This window comes from Peromyscus eremicus, chromosome 8a (assembly GCF_949786415.1).
Source record: "Peromyscus eremicus chromosome 8a, PerEre_H2_v1, whole genome shotgun sequence".
NCBI classification, from domain to species: Eukaryota; Metazoa; Chordata; class Mammalia; order Rodentia; family Cricetidae; genus Peromyscus; species Peromyscus eremicus.
In genome coordinates, this window is record NC_081423.1 from 98,797,615 (window position 1) to 98,825,335 (window position 27,721).

Genomic DNA, 27,721 nt, shown 5'->3' on the forward strand with positions numbered 1-27,721 from the left:
TACATACGTCTTTAGATTAAACCGAGGGAAAAAAAGACCAGGACATCTTCTCAAAAAAGCTAACACCAAGAAACACTTTAATCAAACTACAGAAACAATGGTTATAGTACAGAATATTCATAAGCAAAAGATACACCATGTTTTAAGTACTTACAAAGTTACAAACCATTTGCTTCCTTAACATTTTCTGATTAAGTTCATACATGAGGATGATCAGATTTACCATTTTTTGAGGGGAGGGGGTGTATTTATCATCAGCTAGATGTGCTCACTGTATGCTCCATTATTTATATGCAAGGCCCGGGTGACTGGAAGTGCAGTTGTCAGGCATTTAATAAACTGGACAGCCATTTGTTTCTGCACAAGAAGGCATCTTTACACAGGAGCAATCAGGAGAAAACAGGAAACAGCCAAGCACTCTGCACTGCAACACGCCACCTTAACAGCTAACCAGCATTACTCAACTGCTACACAACTGCGCCTAGTGCACAAAAATACATAAGAGAAGAGATTAGAATTGTGTTTGGTAAACAATCCTTTCAAAAAAAATTAAGTCTTTTCACCTGAAAGTCTTTATACAAATTTGGGTTCAGATTATCATTTAGACCTGAAGGTAAATAACATATATAAACGAATTACACCAACTTTCGTAGGTTTTTAATTTTAAGGAGTGAAGGCAATGTTGAGTCAATCTGCTGACAGCTTTAGGCTGTGTGTAATGGCTGCAAACGTTTCCTTATTAAGTCAGGAGGCCACAAATTAGGTTACCAATCTGTTTAATTTCAAACAAAAAAAGTCAGCACTATAAACAAAAATGAAATTTTACCTCAAATATCCAATCCAATAATGAAATCTGAAGTCGCTCACCTCACTAAATTACAAGAAATTTGAATAACAGCAACAAAATGGCACATAAAATGAAGTTTGCCACCTGAGGCAGATTAAAACAAGTAAAAAGTTAGACAAATGTTACAAAATAACCTTTTCAATAGCCAGTTGCTTGTTCCAAGGACTCTTCCATGGACGATGGACTGAGTTTGTGGTCCTTTCCTCCAGAGTCCTCTGTTAAGCTGTTTGCCGATCCATCTAGATTTGAAAAGAGAAAGGTTCAGCTTACCTTCTACCACTACAAAGGTACCAAAAGTGCAAATGGTTTCAGTTTCAGGCACGTACTTACTAAGGCTCTGGTGAAACAAGTAGGTTACAGAAGGTTCCACCTGGCCATCAGTTTTTTAAAGGCCCAATGAGAATTCTCCTAAAGGCTACCACCAGCACAAGTTTGAATGTGATTCTTGGTCAAATAACCAAGGCAAAAAGAAAAATGGCAAGGGGGGGAAAAAAAGAAAAAGCGGGAGGGCAGGGTGGGGCTGTATCCAAACAAAAACTTGCTATCAGAAATTAGTCTACACTTTAAGATGTTTGAAAATGAAACGTTGGCAGTTGAGGATGTTCTTAATCAGCTACTTAGGGCCCTTTCCTTTAAAAAAAAATAGGACCAAACAATTTGAGAGTTAAAGACACACTATCCTTTCCCCACCCAGTGCAATACCTGTAACTTTCTTTTGGGGTTCCAAAAGTTCATTGCTTCTTAATTGCAATTCATTTGCCACATCCATTAGAGTAAGAAGTCCCAGTCAGTACAACCACAGTTGAACTGATTGTTTTCTCTATGAGGATAGTGCATCTTTAACATTTAAAGACAAACCTGCTCCAATACACGCCCACAGAAACTGGTCCCTGGAGGATCAGCCAAATCAGTTAAAATCTGCAATACTGGCCAATATTCTTTTATCAAACAGGAGACCGCAGCTTTAAAGGGGGAAAATGCAGACGTTGGATAAAAACAGCAAGAAATAGTCATTTTCATTAATAGGTCTCAAACAGTATGAAACAGCCATTATCATTTAAGCTTTACACAATCCTCTCTGAAGACCCCTCTTCAGCATTACTCCCAAAGCCGAGTAACTTCAGAGCAGTACTCTTTAACACCAGGAGTCACTATTACGCTAGCATGGCTCAAAAAACCTACTTCAAACCCCACGGGACTCAGGGTGGGTCTCGGATTCCTGCAGACATTACCTTTTTCTTAAGAGGACACGGCTCCTTCTTCCTCTGGAGACTTGGGGGGGCTCTTGGAGCGCGACCTAGACTTGGATTCCCTCTTGGACACGGGGGGAGGACTTCTGGATCTCGACCTGGACCTGGACCGCGAGCGGGATCTGGAGACCGACGAGGACTTGGACTTGGATCTTCGCGCCGATCTGGACTTGGAGGTGGACCGCGAGCGCGACCGAGTGCGGGACCGAGACTTGGAGCGGCTATACCGGGAGCGGCTCCGGGACCTGGAACGGCTCCGGCTCCGGGACCGGCTGCGGCGACGGCGCCGAGGGCTGCGGGCGGGACGCGAGCGCCGGGGTGAGCTGCGGGCCGCCGGCCCAGCCCCGCCCGCTGCTCCCGCCCCGCCGCCATTATCTGGCTGCCGGGCGCCATTTCCCTCGCCGCGAGGCGGGGTCTCGCACGGTGCTGCCAGGCTCCGCCGCCGCCGCCCAGGCCGCGAGGGAGGGGCCCGCTCCACGTGCTCCGCGCACCTTTGTGCGCCCGGCGGCCTCCCGCTCCGCCCCCGGGCCCCCGTCGCGCTCACCTGCGGCTCCGCCGTCCGTAGCCGCCGCCGCCGTACCTCCGGGGCGGCGGGCCCCGGCGGCTGTGGTGCGAGTCGGGCGGCCGGCCGTAGCGCGCCATCTGCACCCGCAGCTCGCGGCCGTCCAGCACGGCCCCGTCCATGGCGTCCATGGCGTCCTCGGCGTCGCGCTTGTCGTGGAAGCGGACGAAGGCGAAGCCGCGGGACTCCTTGGTGTAGCGGTCCCGCGGGATGTACACGTCGCCGACGCGCCCGTACTTCTCGAAGACGCGCCGCAGCGTGTCGGGCGAGGTGCGGTAGGTCAGGTTGTCCACCTTGAGGGAGGTCATGCCCTCCACATCGGGAGGCGGGCGGCCGTAGCTCATGGCTGTGAAGCGGCCCGGGGCCTAGCGCCCGGAGCCGGCGCTCGCTCTCGGCAGAAGCCGCCGCTTCCTCAGGCCGCGGCGGCCGCAAGCCGCGCCTCTCTTGGCAGTTAGTGTCCGCGTGGACGAGCCGGGAGCGGCAGGGCCGTGGCCGACGGAGCTCACGCTACAGGCTCCTCACGGCAACTGAACGGGCGGGCCGGCCCCCGGCGCGCATTTATATCCGCCCTCACAAAATGGCGCCCGCGCCACCCGGAAATGAATCTTCTGATTGGCTCTTCCTGCCCGGTTCCGTAACGTCGCGGCCGCGCGCCCCGCCCCTCCCGCGCGCGCCTGCGCAAAGCGCGGCGGGCGGGCAGAAAGCGCGCAGTCACTGCGGCGGGGCGGGGGGAGCGGCTCGGGAAGGCAGTTAGAAAGCCCGCCAAATGCTCTTTCCGCCGGCGAGGCCGGGGGAGGAGCGGGGAGGGGGAAGGACTAAGTACTACGGAGGGAGGAAAAGGAAGCGCTCCCCACCGGACCCCGCCTTCTTCCCCACGCCAATACCCGAGCTCCACGCACCTTTCTGCCCAGCCCTCTGCCCCGCCTCTGTCAGAGGGGTACTCCTGTTCCCAGGTGCTTCTGTGTCCCTGGCCACCTCAGATGCACCCCCCAACCCTGGCTGTTCCTGTGTTTAGCTCGCTGCACTCGGGGTCACTCCCCCCAAGGGACGAGTTTGTGAGACACGCGCTAGTCGCCTTGCGCAGGCGTACCCCCTCCCTCGCCACCTGGGACTACATTTCCCGGCGGGCGCTGCGCCTACACTGTGGTCAGCTGACCGTTCTCGTGATCTGCAGTGAGTCAGGCCGGGAGGGCGGGCCCCATCGGCTGCTGAAACTTGTCCTTGCCCCTGATCCCCCTCCGTGCAGCTTGGAGTTGCTGTCGGCCGGCCCCGGGTCTCCTCCCCAGTCGGTCACGTCCCTGGAGTGTCCTAACTGTGCGGGTGGGGAGAACTTTCTTCTAAGCCTGCGATTCCCGTTCGAGGACTGGAAATTGGTAGTCTGGCTGCCTGGCTCTCTCATCTCGTTTCTTCCCTCAGGATTGTCAGGGGCTTCGGCTGGAGGAGGAGAGGTGACTGCCCTGGGCCGCTGCCGATCTCCGACCAAGCGGAGCCAAAATGTCCCCGGAATCTAAAAAGCTTTTCAACATCGTTATTTTAGGAGTTGCCTTTATGTTTATGTTCACCGCCTTTCAAACTTGTGGAAATGTGGCGGTGAGTTGGAATTTGTCCTCCCTCCTTTGAAATGCCTATCAGAATGCACTCCAGTTGTGACAATAAACGTTGATGTCCGCTGCCACGCCAAGATTGCTCCTCCTGTTTTTCAGCCTGCCTTTCCTTGTTTTCTATGATTTAGTTTGATTTCATGTGTCAGACATTTCTCCTTCATGAGGTGTTAAACACCGGCGTTTATTACTCAGGTGCGGCTTGGAGTTTGAGTATTGGCCATAGTTACTCTAATTCTTGTCCGCGTTAAACTCTGCGTTTAATGTTTGGGTGGTTGAGGCATTAAAAACCAATATAGTTACAGCTGGTTGCCAGTTCCGGGTCTCGGGTTTGTGTTCCGCAATTGTGTTCTTTTTCTCCTCTCAAGGTAGGCTTGGGCGGTAGATAGTGAGCACTGTGACTCATAACACTTTCCAAGAACTTAGGCTTTCCAAGGGGGAGGGAGATGGCAAGGCGTTTTCGTTGACTAGTTTTATCTTCCACACAGCAAACTGTCATCAGGAGCTTAAATAGCACAGATTTTCATGGCAGTGGATATACCAGGTATTGTACTGTGTGCATGATTTTGCTTTGCATGTTGTAGTTCCATACATCTCTTCAGGAAAACCAGCAATGAAGTGTTGTAACTGGATAGTAGTAATTCCTTTTGTACTTATATTGGATTTTATTCAAAACTCTGAGAAGCAGTGACTGTGTCAAATCTGTCCCTTTTTCCTACTTTAGGGCCAGCCAGCTAGGGCCACCCTTGCCACCAAGGCTATTTGAATTCATCCCAGAACCTACATATGGAAGGAGAGAACCAACTCCTGTAGGTTGTCATGTGACTTCCACACAGGAATACACCCTTACACATACATACATTAAAAAATGTGACCCTAAAAAATGATAGGCCAGGCATGGTGGTCATGCCTCCATCCCAAAATTAAGTAAGTTTTGATAGGTTGTTTTTTTGTTTTGTTTTGTTTTAGATGATGACTTCAGATTTTCTGCAGAATTAGACTTTGAGATTGAAAGCCTAGCTTCAGAACTTGAGTGCTTGCTGCCTTGGGCAAGTTATTTCTCTGAGCCAAGTTTCTTTCTTTCTTTTTTTTTTTGTTTTGTTTTGTTTTGTTTTTCGAGACAGGGTTTCTCTTTGTAGCTTTGGTGCCTGTCCTGCATCTCTGTAGATCAGGCTGGCCTTGAACTCACAGAGATCCGCCAGTACTGGGATTAAAGGCGTGCGCCACCAACACCCGGCTGAGCCCAGCTCCTTTAATAGGATCATGGCAGTAAAGACAGTGTAGTGCTTCCTGTCCAATATGCATGCTAGTCTTGTCAGTTCCATTCCAAACCTAAACAGTTGAAACGTTGGATCTTCATGGCTTTGTAATTTCATAATCACTGTGATTTCATTCTCAATTTGTAATTTGGTTTGTTTTGGTTTGATGTTTCAATACAAGGGGTCCCTATGGTTGTCCTGGAACTCACCCTGTAGACCAGGCTGACCTTGAACTCAGAGATCTGCCTCCCAGTGCTTCGATTAAAGGCCTGCGCCACCACCACCCGGCCTCAATTTGTAATTTCATCAGAAGCTTTTGGATTTTTATGCTGTCCAGGTCCAATTTTATAGGCAGAGAAAATGAAAACTTCACAAGTCCAAAGTACTTTGGGTTTATAGCTGGAATTATTATTATTTATATATGTACTAAATAATGTGGGTATGTACATCCTCTCCCTCTTCTTCTCATGTAGCCTTGACGCTGCCTGGCCTTGAGCTCACAGTGTATCACAGGAGAACCTTTAACTTCTGATCCTCTCGCCTCTGCCTCCCTCATGCTGAGATTAAAAGCCTGTAGCACTAGACCAGGCTTCAGGGTACATGCACGCGCGCGCGCGCGCACACACATACACACACACACGCACACGCACACGCACACGCACACGCACATACACACAATAACCTACATCAAAGAATTCAGCATCCTTCAGGCCAGGCTGTGGAGAGCCCTCACCCCATGTTTGTGAGGAAGGTGACCATGGGGCCTCTGTCAACCTGGCTTTACCCATCGCTGAGATACTAGACAAATTGGACACAGGCAGTTGCTTTGTGGCTAGAAGGGTCAGAGGCCGAGCAAGGCTGGCAGCCAAGCTTTGTGTTCTCTAAGAATGTTCCAAGTTTGTCCTGCTGGTTCTTCCAGTCTTTGTGTATAAGTAGGGCAAATATTGCTGCTTTTTTTTCCTTTTTTGTGAGACATTCTCACTATGTGACTCTGGCTAGTCTTATTTATTTATTAATCTATTTATTTGTTTTGGTTTTTTGAGACAAAGATTTTGTGTATAGCACTGGCTGTCCTTGAACTTGTTCTCTAGACCAGGTTGGCCTCAAAATGGCTATTCAAAGTTACAGAGATCCTATTTTGCTTCCTGAATCCTAGGATTAACCAAATGCACTACCTCATTTAGCTCAGGGTTCTTAACTTTAAGACAAAATAAAATAAAATAAAAACCCTCAACTTTTTAATTTTTTTTTGTTTTGTTTTATCAGACAGGGTTTCTCTGTGTTGCCCTGACTGTCCTGGAACTAACTCTGTGGACCAGGCTGGCCTTGAACTCAAAGATCCTCCTGCCTCTGCCTCCTGAGTGCTGGGATCAAAGGTGTGGGCCACCACCACTGCCCGGCAAAAGCAAAACTTTTAACTGACAAGAATTGTACATATTTATCCCTAGTATGTATACATTACAGAATTGTGAAATTGAGTTATACACACACTCTTTAAATTTAATTGATTTTTTAAGACTTTAGAGGCAGGGTACTGGCTCATGCCTTTGATCCCAGCACTCAGGAGGCAGAAGCAAGCGGATCTCTGTGAGTTCAAGGCCAGCCTGGTCTACAGAGTGAGTTCCAGGATAGCCAAGACAGAGAGACCCTCTCTCAAAAAACAAAACACAAAACAAAACAAAAAAAACTTTAGAAAGAGAACTAAGATCTTCCCCCGTATCCCAAGCTGGCCTAGAACCTATTCATGCTCAGCTTGGGATTGCCGACATGTATTACTGTGCCTGGCTACTTTTCTTAATTTCTCTTTGCTTATAGGTTTGTTGTTACCCTGTTCCCGAATTCCAGAGCTTTTTTTTTTTTTAAGGTTTTTTTTAAGACAGGGTTTCTCTGTGTAGCCCTAGCTGCCCTGTAACTCACTCTGTGCACCAGGCTGGCCTTGAACTCAGATGCATCTGCCTCTGCCTCCTGAGTGCTGAGATTACAGGTGTGTGACACTACCACCCAGCCCCAAAGTCTTTATTTTGGCTCTTTATTACCTAAATCTAGTATATGGTGTCTGAAGATAAGCGGAAGTCAGTGTCCGTGTTTTTTAGGCGGTTAGCACCATTGGAGCTTTGTAGCACTGTGTCTTCTATGTATTTTAAAGAACAAATGAAAGAATACATTTCATGTCTGAGCCGCTTATGGAAGCCAAAGAAATACTTCCTTTGAATTTACAGATTTAAGCACTACCTAATAAATGAAACCAGCACCTTCAAGATGGCTTAAGTGCCCCTCTGTTCAAGATATATGTAGTAAGCTGCATAAGGTGGTGTAGCCTTGAATCCCAGCCCATGGGAGGCAGAGGTGGGGGGACCTCTATGAGTTCAAGGCCATCCTCTACTGTATAATAAGTTTCAGGACAGCCAGGGCTACAAAAGAAAAGAAAAACAAATACGTGTAGTAAGTGGGAGGAGAGGTATATGTAGTGGGGTGCTTAGGCCTGCTGTGTATGTGTGCGATCCCAGGACATGGGAGAATCGTGGGTTCCAGACCAGCCCTGGCTATATAGTGATAGAACAACTGTCCATATAGCTAATCTATACAGTTATATAACGTATTTGTATAGCTAAATTGTGTATATGTAATAGGGCTGAGAAGCGACCGAAAAATGTTCAGGTGAGTAAAATAAATCCTAGTGTAAGGAAATTCTAACTCCACTTGTTATTTATAGCAAAGAAATGCCATTCAGCTACCAGAAGCTGTAGTGGAATAGACTGTTTAACCTAGACCCCTGGACCACATCTCCAGGGCTGGATCCTGACTCACCTAATGACTGGTTGAACTGAGGCGACTCACTCACTGCAGTTCTGTTCTCGATGAAGTGAGGCTGTGTAGTAATGCCTTCTTCCTATAGCGTCTAGACTAGAGGAGGAAGGACCTGTGAAGTCCTCAGCACAGAGCTTGTTAATATTCTCTGTTGTCAAAACCAGTACCTGGAGCCGGGCAGTGGTGGCGCACGCCTTTAATCCTAGTACTTGGGAGGCAGAGGCAGACGGATCTCTGTGAGTTCGAGGCCAGCCTGGGTGACAGAGAGAGTTCCAGGACAGACTCCAAAACAACATAGAGAAAAACCTGTCTCGGAAAAAAAACCAAAAAAAAAAAGTACCTGGAATCATGTTACAGGCAAGCTGGCTGAAAGAAACCCGATACAAATGTTTAATACAAGACAGATGTGGTGGAATATATTTGTAATCCCAACAGTGTCCTGGGATAGACAGACAGATAGACAGGAGTGTTGCTGCAGGTTTGAGACCAGCCAGGGCTAGATTTAGAGACCCTGTCATAACAATCAAATAAAAACCAGCCAGTGTTAGGTTGTATTCCTGTAATCCTAGCACTTGGGAGACTGCAGCAGGATTGCCGTGAGTTCAAGCTCAGTCTGGGCTGTGCAGTGAGTTTCAAGCCAGCCAGGGTTACATAGTAGGACCCCATCTCAACAAAAGCTCTACCCATCAATAACTAATATATTTATAGGGTAAATATATATTTCTGTATGTTACATAAGTGAAAACTTTAATGTGGTCTTTAAGGATATAAATATTAATTCTAACTAAAGTCTATGGAATTTTCTACAAAATTTTAAAATTTACATATCACTAATAGAATTTTACATTATTTTATTTTGTGCATATACACACACACACACACACATATATGTATATATATATGACATACCACAGTGTGAGCGTGGAGGTCAAAGGACAACTTTCAGGAGTTGGTTCTCCCCTTCCACAGTGTGGGTTCTAGGCACTGAACTTGGGTCGTCAGGCTTTACCTGATGAGCCGTCTGGCTGGCCCTAACTAGAATTGGAAAAGTGAACTTTTGAGATATTACTTAAGGTTTTTGTTCTTTTCCTTTCTGTACATTGTGCGAGCAGCTTGGCAATTATTTACGGCGTGTTCTCTGCTTCCAATTTGATCACTCCCTCCGTGGTTGCCATTGTAGGACCTCAGATCTCTATGTTTGTCAGTGGCTTGTTTTACAGGTGAGTTGTTCTTTTTCCACTTCTCTTGTTTAATTTAGAACACTTTAGCCCGTCTTTCAAGCACAGTAGAAAGTAGTTATTTTAGGGATTCGGTGCTATGCTTTTTGCTCAGGAACACTGTATTTCTAACTGATACTCATCAGTGTGTGTCAAGTTCAATTTGTGTTTGAGACAGGGTCTCACTGTAGCCCAGACCCAGGCTGTCCCTGAACTGCCCATCCTCCTGGCTCGGCCTTTAAAGTTTGGTATTATCGGGCTTCTCCGTGTCTGGCAGATACCAGTTTTTGTCTTACTCTTAATAATTAGAATGTACAAATCTCCTTCTGTTAGGGTTGAAAAGAAGCTTCCTTGAAATAAGTTTCCTTTCTGTTAAAGTTGGTTAGCAGATTTATGTGAAATTGAGAACTGTCTCTGGCTGGAGCTTCTTCAAGCATTGAGCTCATAGCAGAAGTTGTTGCAAACCTGTGAAATCTGCATTTACAGGCTTGAGGTGGTGAACAGCACTGAGTAGCTTGGGCTGCAGAAGGCTCAATGGCAGAGCACTCGCCCATCACACACAGAGGCCTGGGCTTGATCTCTTCTGGGGGCAAAAAAAAAAATAAAACAAAACAAAATTCCAAAAACAATTCACATTTATCCCTTTCCAAAAGCCCAAACCAAGAAAGTGCTTTCCAGGTCGAAGTTAAGGACGAGAACCTCTGAGCTGGCCCCTGGGTGGTGTGCTCAGCGTTCTCTTTCATGTACTGTTTGACTGTAATGCACTGACCTGTTGTATTTTAGCATGTACATTGCCGTTTTTATCCAGCCTTTCCCATGGTCCTTCTACACAGCGTCTGTTTTCATTGGAATTGCAGCTGCTGGTGAGCATTGCTCTTTACCTGCTTTCCCGGGATATGGGTGCTGTTTACATGTTAGCACGGGAGACTGCCTGATGTCATTCCTTTGATAAACTTTTGGTTTGAATTTTAGTACTTTGGACAGCACAAGGAAATTGCCTGACAATAAATTCCGATGAGCACACAATCGGGAGAAACAGCGGCATTTTCTGGGCACTCTTACAGTCTAGGTAATCATCTCTGTGGAGCTCAGTCTGTCCTTGGGTTTCTTTCTGACATCATTTACTAGCTCTTTATTGTGTGGGGTGCAGATTCATACTCTATGAATTACATAAAACACATGGAACTGTTTTCCTAAAAGTTAAAATTAGCAAACAAAATATTGGCCTCCAATGTATGTAGCAGCCTCTGTATTTTAGACCTTTTGGATTATTGGTTTAATTTCATGTTCTCTTCACATAGACTTAGGAGGTAGAAGGTATTTTCTGTATTCTGCAGATGAGAAAATGGAGCTAAAAGTTAACCCATGTAGATATGATTATCTGTAGTCCGTTAGCCACGTCCTTCCTGCCAAGCTGCCCCGCCTGATAGCTATTAATAAATACACCAAATTCAGGAGAGTGAACGGTGGCACCGGTCTGATCAGTCCAGCATGCAGATGTTTCCTAAGGAAAGCGCAGCAGTCATTCTGCTCAGGACTGTGAGTTTCACTAGGAATAGTGGCATGGACCTGTAATTCCAGCTTGGGAGGCAAAGGCAGGCAGACGCAGTGAGTTCAAGGCCAGCCTAGGAGCCGTGGATGGCTCTGTGGATAAAAGCTTGTCACCAGACCTGATGACTTGAATTCTGTCCCAAGACCCACGTGGTAGGAGGAGAGGACAGCTCCTCCGGCAGGTTGTCCTCTCACCCCCCAACCCCCACCCCACCACACTTGTATACTGTAGTACTGGCACACCTCCTCCCACATACAAAACTAAGTGTAATAAACATTTTTTAAAAAGAGTTTTGGTTTTTCACAAGACTTAAGTTTGACCGTTTAGTTGATGATGGTGGTAGGGATGTGTGTGCGTGGTTTTTTTGTTTGGTTGAGGCTGATTGGGAGTCTCACTAGGCTGGCCTTGAACTCCTCCTCCGCTCAGTGTGATTATTTTGCTTCAAGCCTCCCAAATAGCTGAGACTATAGGTACACCCCACGGAGCCTGGTTAGGAAACAGGAGAATCCGTGAGTGGCCAGCCGGTCCTCAGGAAAGTCTGCCAAACAGTTGGAGGTGGCTATTAAGTCACAAACTTTTCACAGAGTCCTTACATTTTAGGATTTTAAAAGTAGCGTAAGTTTGTCTCTAGTCTATGTGGAGAGTCCCAGTAAGTCCCACATGTCAAAGTGAGTCAAGGCCTCTAGGGCGGTGCTGAGTCAGGTCACTGTCATGTGCATCTGGGCGATCAACGTCTCAGAAAAAGTCAGGTGGAGTTGATACTGTTAAGTAACCTAAGGCAGGCAGTTCTCTATACTATCCTCTTTCCCTCTTCAAACAATGGGAGTGATGTTTTAAAAGCCCCAAGTATGAGCTGGGCACAGTCCCCGACCTCTTTCATCCCAGCACTCAGAGGCAGAGGCAGGTAGATCTCTGAGTTCCAGGCCAGCCAGAGACCCGTTTCAAATAAGTAAACGTACCCCCACCCCCACCCCCAGGATGCCAGTGATTCGCCAGCATCTTCTCCCTTTCTCCCCAACAGCTTGTTCTTTGGAAATCTCTACATATATTTTGCCTGGCAAGGGAAAACTCAAATTTCAGGTTGGTCTTATTCACGTTGCTTTATTGACATGGTTTTGAAAGCAGAACAGTAGTTCTACAGAAATGCCCGTCTCTGCTCCGTCATTCCAGTGAACTTTAGCACACTGAAGTTCCTTCAGATGTTTGCTTTTTCGTAAGCTTTTGCCCCAGATTTATTAAATGAAGGTCTGAGTTCATGGCTGTGCTTTGCAGGACACCTCCAAGAGAGCAGAAGGTCGTGGTGAGGGTGCACGTGCTAGCCAGGCTCCCGAGGGTGTGGAGTGGTCGGTGGCTGGCTCCGTGTCCTCCTCCAGTTAGAAGAGGCGGTTCTGTGATTGTACTGTTGTGTCTTGGGCTTGTTAGTATTTCTCCAGCTGAGAGACGAAGGTGGAAGTGGCTGTTTCTTCCTAAATTTTTACTGATGCCTTATAATAAAAATGTAAGAGGAAGTGTTTTTGCTGCCTAGCGACAAGGGCATGGCACTAACTGGCATTGTTTCACCTGTGCCGTCCACTCTCTCCTTTGTCCCTAGAGAACGACCGAAGGACAGTGTTCATTGCCCTGACGGTGATAAGCCTCGTGGGGACTGTTCTGTTCTTTCTCATTCGGAAACCAGATCCTGAGAATGTCCTTGGAGAAGAAGAGTCTTGCGATGACCAGGACATGGAAGCCACTGAGTAAGACACCTGGAACATTCTTCTTCAGTACAGTAGATTTTGAGCTGTGGTCTAGGGATTACTAGACTGTTGACCACAGCTGACATGTGATACTCTGACAGACAGACATGGGGGGAACTTTCAAATAAAGATGGAGGAGATTCATGGATGACAGAGAAGGGAAAGGCTGTTTGGGGAAGAGAGGCCATGAAAGGTCCTTCAGTCCTTCCACAGCTGCAGGGGACCCTCACAGTAGCAAACGTCCTGTCCTGTCTCTAGGCTGCAGTTTCCCTGTGCGAGGCTGGGCCGATAGGAGAGGGAGACAGATGCCTTCAGTCCTGTGCTTTGGTCCAGCTCTCCAGCTCCCCCATGCTGTGATGGGGCCAGTGGCAAAGCCCCTGCAGGTCTCAAGGACCAGGCTGCTGTGCTGATCTGAACAGGAGGTTTTCAATGCTGTAACTATTGAGCACATCTCTTTCTGATTTTGAAATGGGCTGTCACTATGTCGCTTAGGCTAGCCTAGACTTGAGACCCTCCTGCATCAGCCTTCTGCTGCTGGGATCCCACAGGAGTGCCAGCACACCCAGTCACCTCAGCATATTTCAATAGTGACATTATTTCGGGTATGACAGGTCGCCAAGCATAGTGGACATGCCTGTAATCCCAGTACTTGGGGGTGGAGGTGGGATGATTAGAAATTGAAGGTCACCCTCTACTGCACAGCGAGTTCAAGTCCAGCCTGGGCTATGTAACACTTGTTTCAAAAGCTATACAAACCAAAAATCCTAGGTGATTTATCTGCAGTATCATTTAGATTCAAGGGGGGAAAAAGAAAAATTAAAGATTTAATTTTGGTTTTGTTTTGTTTTGTTTTTTAAGATTTATTTATTATGTGTGCAGCATGTATGACTGCAGGCCAGAAGAGGGCACCAGATCTCATTACAGATGGTTGTGAGCCACCGTGTGGTTGCTGGGAATTGAACTCAGGACTTTTGGAAGAGTAGTCAGTGCTCTTAACCTCTTTGCCATCTCTCCAGCCCCCTAATTTTGTTAAGACCAGGTCTCTGTAGCCCTGGCTGTCCTAGAACTCACGGAGATCCTCGTGCCTCTGCCTCCCAAGTGCTGGGATTAAAGGTGTGCGCCACTCTGCCCTGCTTCTGTGTTGCCTTTTTAATAAACAAACAAACACGCATAAAACTCCAGTTGAAAACGTGCACTGAGTATTTAAAGTGAAGGAGGGGAGAGTTGAGTATATGTCACACACAGTCATGCACAGCACAGTAGGTTTCTGTTAGTGACAGACTGCTGTATGACAATGGAGCCGTAAGATGATGTCACCTAACAAGGCTAGCCTACTGTGTTGTGTGAGTGCAGTCTGGGATTAGTTCTCAGCGCTATGTGTTAGAGCGTTGGTCAGCAGGTACTGGAGAAGGGCATGGGTACCTGTGGGAAAGTATAGTTCTTAGGAACGATGCTCAGCCTGATCAGCGGTCTCGAAACTTCTGGGCCTTTGTTTTGCAGATAATGCTGACCATGTGCCAACCCTAGCAGAGGACAGGCCTCTGCTCTTATTGGACTTAGTTTTAGAGGTAGTAGAAGTAATACACATGTAAGAGAATATCGCCGGGCGGTGGTGGTGCACGCCTTTAATCCCAGCACTCGGGAGGCAGAGCCAGGTGGATCTCTGTGAGTTCGAGGCCAGCCTGGGCTACCAAGTGAGTTCCAGGAAAAGGCGCAAAGCTACACAGAGAAACCCTGTCTCGAAAAACAAAAAACAAAAAACAAAAAAAAAAAAAAAAAAAAAGAGAATACCAGAGTGTTCTAACCATGGGATAGTCATGTTTTTATCATTATGTCAGGAGATCTTTACTAACTTTATTTTTATTGTTCTTTTTTTTTTTTTTTTTTTTTTTTTTTTTTTTTTTTTTTTTTTTTTTGGTTTTTTGAGACAGGGTTTCTCTGTGTGGTTTTTGGTGCCTGTCCTGGATCTCGCTCTGTAGTCAAGGCTGGCCTAGAACTCACAGAGATCCACTGGGCTCTGCCTCCCTTCCAAGTGCTCGGATCAAAGGCGTGCACCACCGCCCGGATACTTTGAATTTTTAATACATTTATTTATTTATGTGTATGTATACATGTAGGCAGTCGTGGGTCATGACATCAGACACACATGTCAGAGGACACTTTCAGGAGTCAGTTCTTTCCACTCTTGTGGGTCCCACAATAGCAACAAAGTATTTCTGTTTTACTCAAGTGTCTTTTTCAAAAAGGAGACAGATGAGTGAGTGTGTGTAGTAAGTTCATTAGGAGAAAGTCTTGTCCCATTGTTCAGAATGAGGAGATTCTGGGAAGCACAATAAGCACCCTGGAGACCAGGGCCAAGACGAGTCCCTCATAGCAAAGAACACTGAGAATCATTGGAATTACTTGGCAGATCACATCGAGCCAGAGGTATGGTTTAGTTTGGTTTGAGACAGGGTCTCACTACGTAACTCTGGCTGGCCTGGAACTCACTATGTAGACCAGGCTGGCCTTGAACTCCCCAAGATCCACCTGCCTGTGACTCTGAAATTAAGGGAGTGTGCCATCAAACCCAGCTGAGGCCACAGATTTAACAAATCCAGACGGAAGTGGGGTGGCCATTGATCACGGGCTGCTTTTGTTCCCACTGTGGTTTCCAGGCGGAACAATCTGATTTTATTTTCCCAGGTCTGCCCAGAACAACGTGACAAAGGCAGTAGATGCGTTTAGTAAGTATTCTCTGTCTGAAATGCAAGAACTAGTCGGGAACACCTTCAGCATTTGCCTCCCCTCCCCCTGGTAACTTTGGACTGATGACCCCCAGTGTTTTCAGTCTTCCAGGTATGCACTTCTAAAATATGCCAGTCTTTCCACCAGTGTCTCTAACGTGGGGTGTGAGAAATCAGTGATAAGGCTGCCCATCTAAGTCGGGGGTGGGGGGGTCAGGTGTGTTGACCTTGGAGTTGAGGGCAGCTGCACTTGCCCACTGAGGAGTTTTTTCGGGCCATAGACTGGAGGAAACTTTCCGTGTGGTTCCTTGCTGCCATGCTCACGAGTGGTTTGGAGGGTTCTATAGTAGGCCGTGATTGACACTTCCGTTCCAGAGAAGAAAGGGAGGTTTCCAGGACCTGGATGAGTCCACTCAGAGCTGTTCACAAGTAACCAAACAGTTTTTGGAGCATGGAGGAAATTGTATCCATTGGCCGTAAGATGGAGATGGGGAGCACTCCTTGCTCCTGAGGTTGGGAGTGGGCAGTTTAGTGGTTAGCAGCTGGGAATGTGTGATGATCAGTGTCCAGGCTGGAACTTCTACAAACAAGCACCATCTTACTGACTGGACAGCAGTCTGTCAGGAGGTACCACCAAAGATCAACCAGATGGTCAGTAGGTGGGTGGAGTAGGTTTGAGCCGGGGCTGACTTAGCAGACAGTCAGTGATTCACACAGATCGAGCATTCCCTCAGACACAGACGGGCTTCTGACTCCAGCTTCTGCCCACAGCCTCTCAGCTTCTTTGCTTCCCAGGAGAGACCCTTGTGAAGGCCGTTATTCTCCATGGGAGCAGCCTGCTGTAAGCCATCAGCTCTCAGGACTTCCCAGTGCCTGTGGCCCTTGGGGATTTATGAGTTGTTAGGTCCCTTCTGCCAGTGTGGAAATTCTTGATCTCGTCATCTGTGGCCTGGCTCACATGGCACAAGACCTGTTTTTAGAAAGGACCTGGGACGTGGATGCTCTGTCATTAGAGCTGTTTAATTTGGCTTTTACACACTTCCTGTATTTCAGAGATGCATTCATAATTACAAACCGGCGTTGGTTGTAAGTAAATAAGTTATAGCCAGGTTCCCGACTAAAATGGGACTTACCGCTGTTGGAACTCTGGCTTTCCAGTTTGTAGTCTAGGAACTTGTCTGCCAGAATATCCACTTGTGATCAGGGGGTCAGAGGACTGAAGTTAAACTCACAGGAACTGCAATTTGGCAACTTTTTTAGACTGATTTTTACTGTGTAACCCAGGCTTGCCTGAAACCTATGGATCCTTCCATTTCAGCCTGTAATTCCAATTCTTGAGTCACAAGAGGTTCAGTTGTCATCCTCAGCTACTGAGGAATTCAAGACTAGCCTGGGATACAGGAGATTCTGTCTAAAAAAAAAAAAAGACAAATTCAGCCGAAACTTTGCGTGCATGGTAATCTAGGACTGTAAGCCTGCCACTGGAGACGGTGCCAGGGAGAGGGACTTGTTCAGACCATCTTGTACCGCATAGTAAGTTCCAGTACAGCTTGAGCCAGAGGGAGACCCTATCTTTGGGGGCGGGGGGTGGGGGGTGGGGGTGCATTTTTAGAAATGCATTCTCATCCCTGCAGATCTCATGCACACTGCTCAGTGCAGAGGCAGACATCATGGTCTGCAAATAGCAGGGCAGGGAAACCCTGGGTCTGCAGTCAGTCTCTGTGGGTCAGGAAGCTCCAGGTGGTTCCACCCCAAGGACTCTGCGGCCTGACTCCCTGTGCGGCCCGACTCCCTGTGCGGCCCGTCTGTGGTGTCTGCTCAAGTGTTTTATTGTCTTGTGTAATTCTGGTTTCTTCCCCCTCCCCTCTTGTCATTAAGAGCTGAAAACACATTGAGGACAGTGTGTCTCCAGAACATATTTAAGCACTTGAAATAAACATTCTATTTACAGGGCAGACTTAGTTCATGCCTCATGCATTTTAATCTGAAATTTTAGGTTCTTTGTTTACTGGCTACAGCGATGAGAAGAATGTTCTGGCTGAAGGAAATGATTTTTAGAACTTTTGGTTGCCAATTAAAATCTAGCTAAGTCTGCCCAATTTTTCTTCTTCCAGAAAAATCTCTGAAGTTATGTGTCACCAAGGAGATGCTCCTTCTGAGCGTTACGACTGCCTACACAGGTACGAGCTGCTCTCTGCTCTGACTGCCTATGCTACCTGAGCCACCTCCCCAGGCTGCTTTCAGAGGGCAGCTGCAGCCAGAGCCTCCGACACAGTTTTGTTCACATGCCTGGTGTCTGATGGAAGGCTGAGTCACACTCTGTTGGTCAGTCTTCATGTAGCATCAGAGCTCTGCGTAGCTATCTGAATGACCTCCTCCCTCCGTGAGATCTCCATGTGATTGACAGGAGAGCCAGAACTCACAGTGTCTGAAGGCCCCCAAAAGACAACAGGAAAAGCTGAACAACCTTCCCTGAGGGTCTGTCTGCTAGCCTTGTAGCATCTCTACTCTGTTCTTTTGGTGACAGCCAATGACAGGGGCCGCCCTAATTCAGTGTGGGAGGATCAAGAAAAAGAGAAAAGAGGAAAAGAAAAAGTTGTGGTTGGACTGGGGTGTAACTGTGTAAGTGAGTGGCAGAGCATTGCCTAGCAGACTCGGGACCGTGGAGGGCAAACCAAAAAAACGAGCTGGAGAGCTGGGCGGTGGTGGCGCACACCTTTAGTCCCAGCACTAGGGAGGCAGAGCCAGGCGGATCTCTGTGAGTTCAAGGCCAGCCTGGTCTACAGAGTGAGATCCAGGACAAAACTACACAGAGAAACACTGTCTCCAAAAAAAAAAAAAAAACAGGCTGGAGAGATGGTTCAGCGGATAAGGCATTTGTTGCTCTTCTAGGGGGTCAGGTTTGGTTCTCAGCCCCCACATGGTGGCTCACATGTAACTCCAGTTCCAGTAGTTCCAGCGCCCTCTTCTGGCCTCTGTGGACACTGCACACAATGGTGCATAGACTTACCTACAGGCAAAACACCTTACACATAAAAGTAAAGTATAAATCTTAAAAAAAAAAAAAAAAAAAACCCAACAGACAAAAAAAAAAACCAAACCAGTTTGAGCCTGATGTCGTGGCACATACTGGCCAACCTTAGCTACAGAGTGAGACCTTGTCTCAAAAAACACCAGCAGCTGCAAACCACACTGATTTCCCAGTTTTGGAGCCTAGGAAATCAGAGCAGGTGCCAGCATGGTCTGGGCTGGCAGAGAGTAGGAAGCAAGCCACTCTGGTGTGTCCTGTAAGAGTGATCCCAGGCTGGAGGGATGGCTCAGTGGTTAAGAGCACTGCTTGTTCTTCTAGAGGTCCTGAGTTCAATTCCCAGCAACCACATGGTGGCTCATAACTACCTGTAATGAGATCTGGTGCCCTCTTCTGTCTGCAGGTATACATGCAGATAGAGCACTGTATACGTAATAAATAAATAAATCTTTTTTTAAAAAAAAAAAAGTGCTTGGTCCCATCATGAGGGACCATTGTGTGGGTCCATTACCTGAAGGCTGTGCCTTTAAAGCCACTTTGTGGGGAATTGAGTTTCCAGTAGGCTTTCGGAGAGGACTGTGGAAGCCCACAAAGGTTTCCTAGTGAGGTCTGAGCTTGCTCTATACATTAGGCTGCATTAGGGAATGGATTGACCACGTTCATGGTCACCGGGTGTTTGGAAGGATCTGTGCTTGGCTATGCTAGGGGGAGGCCTTTTGCTCCACCCCTTGGCATTTCTATAAATAGCCCTTTAGAAGCGACAGGAGAGGTTGGTGAATTTTGACCCAGGCCCTCCCGAGGCTATTCTATGTTTCTATGTGTTTCTCTCTCCTCTATATTTCTACCTAAATATTTCCCACTTCTCCCTGCTCCAGAGTACCCTGGGGGAAAAAGTGGGGGCAGGCCCTCCACAGAGGCCTGTCTGGTCAGTTATGCAGCATAAAGCTGCCCCTTGGTCTGTGGTTTTGTCATATGTGTCGAGCTCAACTGCTGCTACCGGACACAAGCAGAGGTCCGGAAAGGAGACAGTGGCTGTCTGTTGTTAAAGTTGGTTTCTCTCCCTCAGGTCTGGAGCTGACGTTCTTCTCTGGGGTGTACGGGACTTGTATTGGAGCCGTAAACAAATTTGGGACAGAAGAGAAAAGCCTCATTGGACTCTCTGGAATTTTCATCGGCATTGGAGAAATTTTAGGTAGGTTTGTTTGCATTTTGTTTTTTAGTTTAAAAACCTCTTATTTGCCAGGCAGTGGTGGTGCACACCTTTAATCCCAGCACTTGAGAGGCAGATGGGTCTCTGAGTTCAAGGCCAGCCTGGTTTACAGAAATAGTTCTAGGACAGCTAAGGCTGTTACACAGTAAAACTGTCACAAACAACAACAAAAACAACCCTTTTATTCAAAGTCAGGCTGGTAAAGCTGGTTCTGTAGGAGTTCAAGGTTAGTATTAGTCTAGGCAGTAAAAAGAGACCCTATTTCAGTTTAGAAAAGGAAGAGTCAGGTATGAGGACTCATGACTGCATTCTTGAGTCTTCAGAGATGGAAATGGGATGATAGAGGAATTCACAGTCATCCTTGGTTGTATAGTGAGTTTGGGGTCAGCCTGGGCTACTTAAGAAAGAAAAACAAAACATTTTGTTATAATAAAGATAGAAATCTTAAGTCTCTGTCCTTGACTTTGTGTTTTCACTAATTTTTATCCAAATGGTATATTTTATTTTTCTATCATAACTATTTTCTTTTAACTTATTTGTGTATATATGTGGTGTGTGCACACAGGCCAATAGAAGGCATCTAGAGTCCTCTATAACTCTCCATCTATTTCTTTGAGACAGGGTCTCTCCCTAACCTCAGAGCTCACAATTTTTTATTTATTTATTTATTTTTATTATTATTATTTTTTATTTTATAATTTAATTTAATTTTACATATCAGCCATGGATTCCCTTGTTCTCCCCCCTCCCGCCCCAGAGCTCACAATTTATTGGATAGGCTGGAAGCCATTGTGACACCCAAACCCCCCACCCCTCCCACCTCAGCCCTCCTTGTTGCTTGGGTGGTGGGATCAGAATCCTGGTCACAGTGATGGGGCCTGGGCAGGAGGTGTGCTGTTAGGCAGCCTTGGTTACACCGTGGTCAGCTGTTAGAGTTCTGGTTCTACAAGGTGGTTCAAAGAATTCCTTATTGCTTGAGGGGACAACCTGGTTCTCATGGAATGAGTGCTCGTGCTTGGGGTGATGTCATACAGGGTGAACTGTCTGTAAGGCTCTGCTGTCTCTACAGTTTAGATGGATGGCTAGAGACCTGCTGGTACTTGGTGTGGTCTGGACTAGGGTACTGAGGGTAAGGTACTGTAGGACTCCTGGCTTTGGGCTGGAATGACACAGCACATGAGACAGACTGAGGGTTAGGTCCCCTCAGTTTTCACAGACTCTCGTTGTGATCAATGTGTGTATGTGTGCAGAGCAGCAGGGACTGCTGGGAAGTAAAGGTGGGGCCAGGCCTTCCCCTGCCTTCAGGTTCCTGTGGGCACAGGTGAGTTGGCGCTGTCAGCAAAGCAGTTTCTAAGTGCCTGTGACTCACCCGCACTTCAGACAGTCACAAGCCTGGGGGTCCCCAGGCCACCCTCTCTCACGTGGCTTCAAATTCAGGGTTAGAAATAGCTCACGGAATCCAGGAAAATGCTGTGTACTCTGTTGTTCATTAAGAAGAACAAGAATGCAGGTTAACAGAATGCTGGGGACTCCAAGCTGTGTTCCAGAGGGGCTGTGCTGGCAGTGTGGGCACAGGCGGCTGGGTACAGTGTGGCGTCTCATTGTGTGACCGCCAGATCCCAGGTCAGGGTGATGTGCACATCAGTGCCTTAAGTACTTACCGTTTCTCTGTGTTACGGAACTTGCCAGATCCTGTCTACGAGCTATTTTGCAACCTATAGATAATTGTCATTAACCATAGTTACCCCCACTGTGTCACAGACCTGTGTAACTTTTCTTTTTTTCTGAAATGGTCTTGCTGTGTGGCTCTGGGCTGACCTGGAACTCACTATATAGAACAGGCTAGCCTCAAGCTTGTTGCAAGTGTATACCACTAAACCCTGTTTACGTTAAGTTTTTTTGTTTTGTTTTGTTAAATTTATCTTTGTTATTTTAATTGTGTGTATGGGAGGTATATGCACATGAATTTGAGTGCCCACAGAGGTCAGAGGTGTCAGATTCCCCTGGGACTAGGGTTATAGGCAACTGGAAGCCATCTGATGTGGGTGATGAGAATTGAACTTGGGTCCTTAGAAAGAGCAACATGAGCTCTTAACCAACCACTGAGCCATCTTTCCAGCCCAACATTAGTAGGCTTTTTTGTTTTGTTTTGTTTGTTTGTTTGTTTTGGTTTTTCGAGACAGGGTTTCTCTGTAGCTTTGGAGCCTGTCCTGGAACTCGCTCTGTAGACCATGCTGGCCTCGAACTCACTGAGATCCTCCTGCCTCTGCTGGGATTAAAGGCATGTGCCACCACTGCCCAGCTTACATTAGAAGTTTTTTTTTTTTTTCTGTTTTTTTTTTTTTTTTTTTTTTCCGAGACAGGGTTTCTCTGTGTAGCTTTGCGCCTCTCCTGGAACTCGCTTGGTAGCCCAGGCTGGCCTCGAACTCACAGAGATCCGCCTGCCTCTGCCTCCCGAGTGCTGGGATTAAAGGCGTGCGCCACCACCGCCCGGCACATTAGAAGTTTTTTAACAGGCTGGAGAGATGGCTCAGAGGTTAAGAGCACTGACTGCTCTTCCAGAGGTCCCGAGTTCAATTCCCAGCAATCACATGGTGGCTTACAACCATCTGTAATGAGATCTGGCTCCCTCTTCTGGTGTGCAGGCATACATGCAGATAGAACACTGTATACATAATAAGTAAATAAATCTTTAAAAAAGTGGGTTTTTTTTTTTTTTTTTTTTTTTTTTTTTTTTTTGGTTTTTTCGAGACAGGGTTTTTCTGTGTAGCTTTGTGCCTTTCCTGGAACTCGCTTTGGAGACCAGGCTGGCCTCGAACTCACAGAGATCCGCCTGCCTCTGCCTCCTGAGTGCTGGGATTAAAGGCGTGCGCCACCACTGCCCGGCTAAAAAAAGTTTTTTAACTGCTAACTTTTAAAAAATTTTTTATGGTCAGAATTAACCCTGGAGCCTTGTGTATACTAGACCAAACACTCCACACTGAGCTAGCTGCTTACCCGACTCCATTTTTAAAACTCCGAGACAGAATCTCACGGAGTTGCCCAGGCTGGCTTTGAACTCACTGTAGTTGGGTCAGGCCTTGAATTTTTGCTCCTCCCCCCCCTTAGTCTCCTCAGTCATTAGGACTAACAGACATGCAGTGGCCTTGGCACTGAGCTCTTACGGGTAACCCTTCCTGAAAGCATTTGTTGTCATTCTGTGCTTATGGCAGTCCGCAGTTTCACAGTGATTGCTCCAAGTCATGACTCCTGGACAAGCTGTGATACAACAAAAGCATCTGAGAGGTCATTCCTGGCTCCACATTATAGCCCGCAACTGGTTCTGGATGGGTGGAGACTTTGAAGTGTTTGTGTGTCTTTTTTTTGGTTTTTCGAGACAGGGTTTCTCTGTGTATCTTTGTAGTCTATCCTGGAACTCACTCTGTAGCCCAGGCTGGCCTCGAACTCACAGAGATCGCCTGCCTCTGCCTCCCGAGTGCTGGATTAAAGGTGTGTGCCACCACTACCTGGTGTGTTGGTGTGTCTTCATCTATAGGTGGAAGCCTCTTTGGCCTGCTGAGCAAGAATAATCGCTTTGGCAGAAATCCAGTCGTGCTGCTGGGCACCCTGGTGCACTTTGTCGCCTTCTACCTGATCTTTCTCAACATGCCTGGAGATGCACCCATCGCCCCCTTAGAGGGAACTGACAGCAGTGCGTACATCAGGCCCAGGTATTCGAGTGGTTTAAGGTGGGCAGGGGGAGTGGACGGCTGGAGGTTTGAAGTGGAGCACTTAGTCCTCCTCGGAGTCTGTCGGCTTTCTGTGGTCATGTGTCAAGTGGTGATGGAGCCCGGAGGAATTAAAGCAGGGACCCAGAGCATCCCTTGATCTGTGCAGGAGTGCAGAGACATCTGATCAGAATTTTATTCTCTGCGTCTTGAGCAGTGATACTCTAGTGTTAGTGGAGGGTCAGAGAGGAATGGCCGAGGCTGACTGTCAACCGAGTGGCCGGCCTTATGTGTAAGGATGTTGATTCATTGCCTTGACTTGTAATTCATTAGAGATGTAGTGTCTGGATAAACCCACAACCCAAGGGAGCCCAGCCCAAAGGCAGTCTTTGCTTTCCAAAGAGAGTAGACCAGAGTTTGCTAGAGTGCAAAGGTCGGGCTGGAGAGATGGTTCAGTGGTTAAAAGCACTGGCTGTTCTTCCAAAGGTCCTGAGTTCAATTTCCAGCAACCACATGGTGGCTCACAACCATCTGTAATGAGATATGACACCCTCTTCTGGCATGCAGGCAGAACACTGCATACATAATAAATAAATCTTTAAAAAAAAAAGAATGCAAAGGTCTGTGCATTTAAGCATAATTTCTTACTGTACAAATTCTAGTAGGTGGGCTGGATTTATAACACTGTGAGTGTGAAATGTTTGTCTGGAATTTGGAAGGCCCTGGGCTTAATCCCTAATACCACAGAAAAGGCCTCAGAAATGTTAGTATTTATTTGTTCTTTTTTGGGGTATGTGTGCACATTGTGACCTTAGCTCTGAGGAGGCTGAGGCTGGAGGGTCATGCATTCCAGGCCAGCCTGGGTTCTATAGTGGTGCCCTGTCATAAAGCAGGTCTGAGAAGTAGTACAGTGGCAGGGCAGTCGCCTAGCATCGGGAGTCCCTGGACTCAATCCCCAGCAGCCCCTTCACCAAATAAAACAAAAACAAGTGTAAACTGCTTTTGTTGGGAGCGTTGTTTCTATGTTCTAGTGGTACTAAATATTGGTGCTACACATTACATTTATTTTAAAGATTCATTTTTTGCCAGGCAGTGGTGGCACATGCCTTTAATCCCAGTACTCGAGAGGCAGAACCAAGCAGATCTCTGTGAGTCGAGGCCAGCTTGGTCTACAAAGCTACACTGAGAAACCCTGTTTTGAAAAAACAAACAAACAGAAAATTCTTCTTTTTTTTAAATTTTATTATTTTTGGTTTTTCAAGATAGTTTTGGCTGTCCTGGAACTCAGTATGTAGACCAGGATGGCCTTGAACTCACAGAGGTCCACCTGACTCTGCCTCCTGAGTGCTGACATTAAAAGCATGTGCCTGGCCTATTTTTTATTTAAATTATATGTATATGCATGTTGGGGTGCCTGTGGAGTTCAGAAGAGGGCATCAGCTCGTCTGGAGCCATTGGAAGTGGGTTCTGGGAGCCAAGCTCAGCCCTTTACAGCAGCAGCAGCAGCAGCAGCAGCAGCACATGCCCTAACCATTAAGCCATCTTTCCTGTCCTGTGTCTACTTTTCTTCTCTTCAGCAAAGAAGTCGCCATTCTCTGCAGTTTCCTGCTGGGCCTGGGAGACAGTTGCTTCAACACGCAGCTGCTCAGCATTTTGGGTTTTCTCTACTCGGAAGACAGCGCGCCAGCCTTCGCAGTCTTTAAGTTTGTCCAGGTAACCTCTGGATTGCGCTGCAGTCCTTGTCCTAGTGTTGTCGTTGGTCACCCTCCCGTGGGTTTCCAGTGAAAGCTGGGCACCCCGTAAAGAGGATTGTAAGTAGAGCCCAGCTGCAGCCGCTCGGCTGGGTGAGAGTTGTTCGTTGTTGTGTTTTTGGTTTTCGAGACAGGGTTTCTCTGTGTAGCCCTGGCTGTCCTGGAACTCGCTCTGTAGCCCAGGCTGGCCTTGAATGCAGAGATCCACCTGCCTCTGCCTCACGAGTGCTGGGATTAAAGGCGTGCGCCACCATGCCCAGCTGGGTGAGAGATTTTCATTCTGGTCTCTGCACTCAGGTGAAAGACCTTCCTTCCTTAGGTACAGGATTCATTCTCTCATCGCCCAGACCCATACTTCTCACTCTGTGCACTTTATCGTATTACTGTAGCGCCCACAGCGTCCTTGATTGTTGCTGTCAGGCAAGTTTGGGTACAGTCGTGAGCTGTCTCCATGGGCACCACCAGGCGCAGGTGTTCTTTGGGGCAGAAGCAGCAGGCTGACGGAGCTGCTGAGGCCCCGGGTTCACTCGGTGACTCATCTTGTTTTTCTAGTCGATCTGCGCAGCCGTGGCTTTCTTCTACAGCAACTACCTCCTCCTCCACTGGCAACTCCTGGTCATGGTGATATTTGGGTTTTTTGGAACCATTTCATTTTTCACTGTGGAGTGGGACGCTGCTGCCATTGTGGCCCGAGGCTCTGACTACCGAAGTATTTGATGAAGCCCACGTCTCCGGGAAACACAGCTGGTCGCATCGCAGAGCCGGTTAAAGTGGCTGCCTGTCATGGCCTAGCCGTTGGATGATGTTGAGTGTGGAAAACGAAAGAACCAACACTGTTAAGTCGGGTGGAGTTGGTATTAAAGTTTACAGGTCCTGGTAATTTAAAGCTGGCGGAATAATGGAATCCCCTTCAGAGATGTCTGTCCACCCACCTTCCTCGGTTCCTTACAATCATGTCTCCCTCATCCTCGTTCTCATGGAGAGATCCTGCCTTGATCGTCGTGTGTCACTCAGGATTCTTGCTAGCTACGGAGTGTATTTCACCACTTAGGAACAGGAAGCAGGTGCCGCTCCATGTGTGGTCATGGGAATGACTTTCAGATGTATTGTGAGGATGCTGAGACACAATTGTTTTAAATAGGGTCTCACTGTGTGTAGCCCAGGCTGGCCTTGGACTTGCAGCCCTCCTGCCTCCAGTGTTGGGATTATAGAGTGTGCCCAGCACACGATTTAAAATGCCCCAGTCTTTTCGAGATAGGATCTTGATATGCAGCCCTGGCTGGCCTAGACTTTGTACAACAGACAGCACTCCTGCCGTTGTCTCAAGAATGCTAGGAGGGTGAGAAGACACCCCCACACACACTTGGCATGAGACTTTAACTTCTCTTGAAATGCTTTATTGAACAAGTTCTCTTACCTTCCATTCCTAGCAAGGAGTGGCCAGTTACATTCATGAAATGAAGACTGTCATTTGTCAATTAATAAAAGCATATTTAGGGAAGTAAAGAATATTTACTGGGAGACTTTTGCTGTGGTTTTCCTGATAGTTACAATAAAGAAAAACTCCATCCTCCTGGTGGGTTCTGTGCGGCTGTCCTGTCTGAGAGGATGCTTAAGTACTGTTGACTGTCTTCCGTAAGAGCTGACACTTTTACAATTGAGATAGTGAGACCTGATCTTGAAGCTTTATTTACTATGTACTCCAGGTTGGCCTCCAACTCTTGCTCTTCCAGCCTCAACATCTGGCTCAAATTCACAAACTGTGTGTGTGTGTGTGTGTGTGTGTGTGTGTGTGTGTGTGTGTTGTGTATAAGTTTGAATAATCATCACTGTATCTAATAAAGCATTGTTTTTATTTGTTTTGGTTTTTTGAAGCAGGGTTGTTTGTCTCTGTAAAAGCCCTGGCTGTCCTGGAACTAGCTCTTTAGATTAGGCTGACCTTGAACTCACAGTTCCACCCACTGGGGGAGCCAAACATTCAAATATATGAGCCTACGGGGCCGTTCTCATACAGACGAACACAAGAAGCAAATTCTCTTCACCCTGAGCCGTATTACAGCTTGCCTTTTCTCAACCAGTACCAGGAATCAGCTGAAAACCATCCTCTGTCCCTTGTCACAAGGGCCATCCTGGGGTGAATCACAGCAGGGCAGTTGTGTTCACCAAAGCAAGCCACAGCCAGCAAAGGCAGCGTGTGAGCCCTCTTCTCACCTCCTGAAAATGCCGTCCCCCGTCCCGCCACTTCCACTGCCTTCTGTGGGGATGCTGGTCACTCTTCCAGCATGCCAGAGGGGACAGGGCCACATAGCCCCTGAACACCAAAGCTGTGGTATGAAGAGAAAGCAGTCCTGCGTTCCTGAGCTTGCATCCTCTCAGGCTCTTGCTGAGGACAGGCCATGTGGCTGTGTGGGTGGGAAGGTGGCCGAGCAGCCTGTCCCTAACACCACGTGTCTTCATAGGAGGGAGC

General features: G+C 47.3%; 2 protein-coding genes across 11 annotated transcripts; one reads left to right on the forward strand and one right to left on the reverse strand.

Annotated features, from left to right (window-relative positions):
- Nucleotides 1–47: 47 nt before the first annotated feature.
- Nucleotides 48–3,316, reverse strand: Srsf2 (serine and arginine rich splicing factor 2). Of its 5 annotated transcripts, none has more exons than XR_009380802.1 (3): nucleotides 2,642–3,312; nucleotides 1,706–2,390; nucleotides 48–1,086 (listed from the first exon to the last, which is right to left on the reverse strand). XR_009380802.1 is itself a non-coding variant. In XM_059272195.1 (3 exons), exons 1-2 carry the CDS (start codon nucleotides 3,001–3,003, stop codon nucleotides 2,087–2,089), a joined length of 666 nt encoding a protein of 221 aa, XP_059128178.1. In that variant the 5' UTR covers nucleotides 3,004–3,316; the 3' UTR covers nucleotides 48–1,809; nucleotides 2,080–2,086. The 5 variants fall into 5 exon arrangements, 3 of the variants coding, with proteins under 3 accessions (XP_059128178.1, XP_059128177.1, XP_059128176.1); XR_009380803.1 differs by having other exon boundaries at nucleotides 48–481; nucleotides 982–2,390; XM_059272195.1 differs by having other exon boundaries at nucleotides 48–1,809; nucleotides 2,080–2,390; nucleotides 2,642–3,316.
- On the forward strand, nucleotides 2,642–26,827 carry Mfsd11 (major facilitator superfamily domain containing 11). Of its 6 annotated transcripts, none has more exons than XM_059272180.1 (14): nucleotides 2,642–2,934; nucleotides 4,076–4,249; nucleotides 4,749–4,804; nucleotides 9,440–9,547; nucleotides 10,328–10,407; nucleotides 10,517–10,613; nucleotides 12,118–12,176; nucleotides 12,688–12,832; nucleotides 15,518–15,558; nucleotides 17,673–17,738; nucleotides 19,653–19,778; nucleotides 23,332–23,506; nucleotides 25,081–25,216; nucleotides 25,807–26,827. In XM_059272180.1, the coding sequence occupies exons 2-14, from the start codon at nucleotides 4,154–4,156 to the stop codon at nucleotides 25,969–25,971; spliced, it is 1,350 nt and encodes a 449-aa protein (XP_059128163.1). In that variant the 5' UTR covers nucleotides 2,642–2,934; nucleotides 4,076–4,153; the 3' UTR covers nucleotides 25,972–26,827. The 6 variants fall into 6 exon arrangements, with proteins under 6 accessions (XP_059128163.1, XP_059128165.1, XP_059128164.1 ...); XM_059272182.1 differs by having other exon boundaries at nucleotides 2,642–2,929; XM_059272181.1 differs by lacking the exon at nucleotides 2,642–2,934 and adding an exon at nucleotides 3,344–3,832.
- Nucleotides 26,828–27,721: the final 894 nt, after the last annotated feature.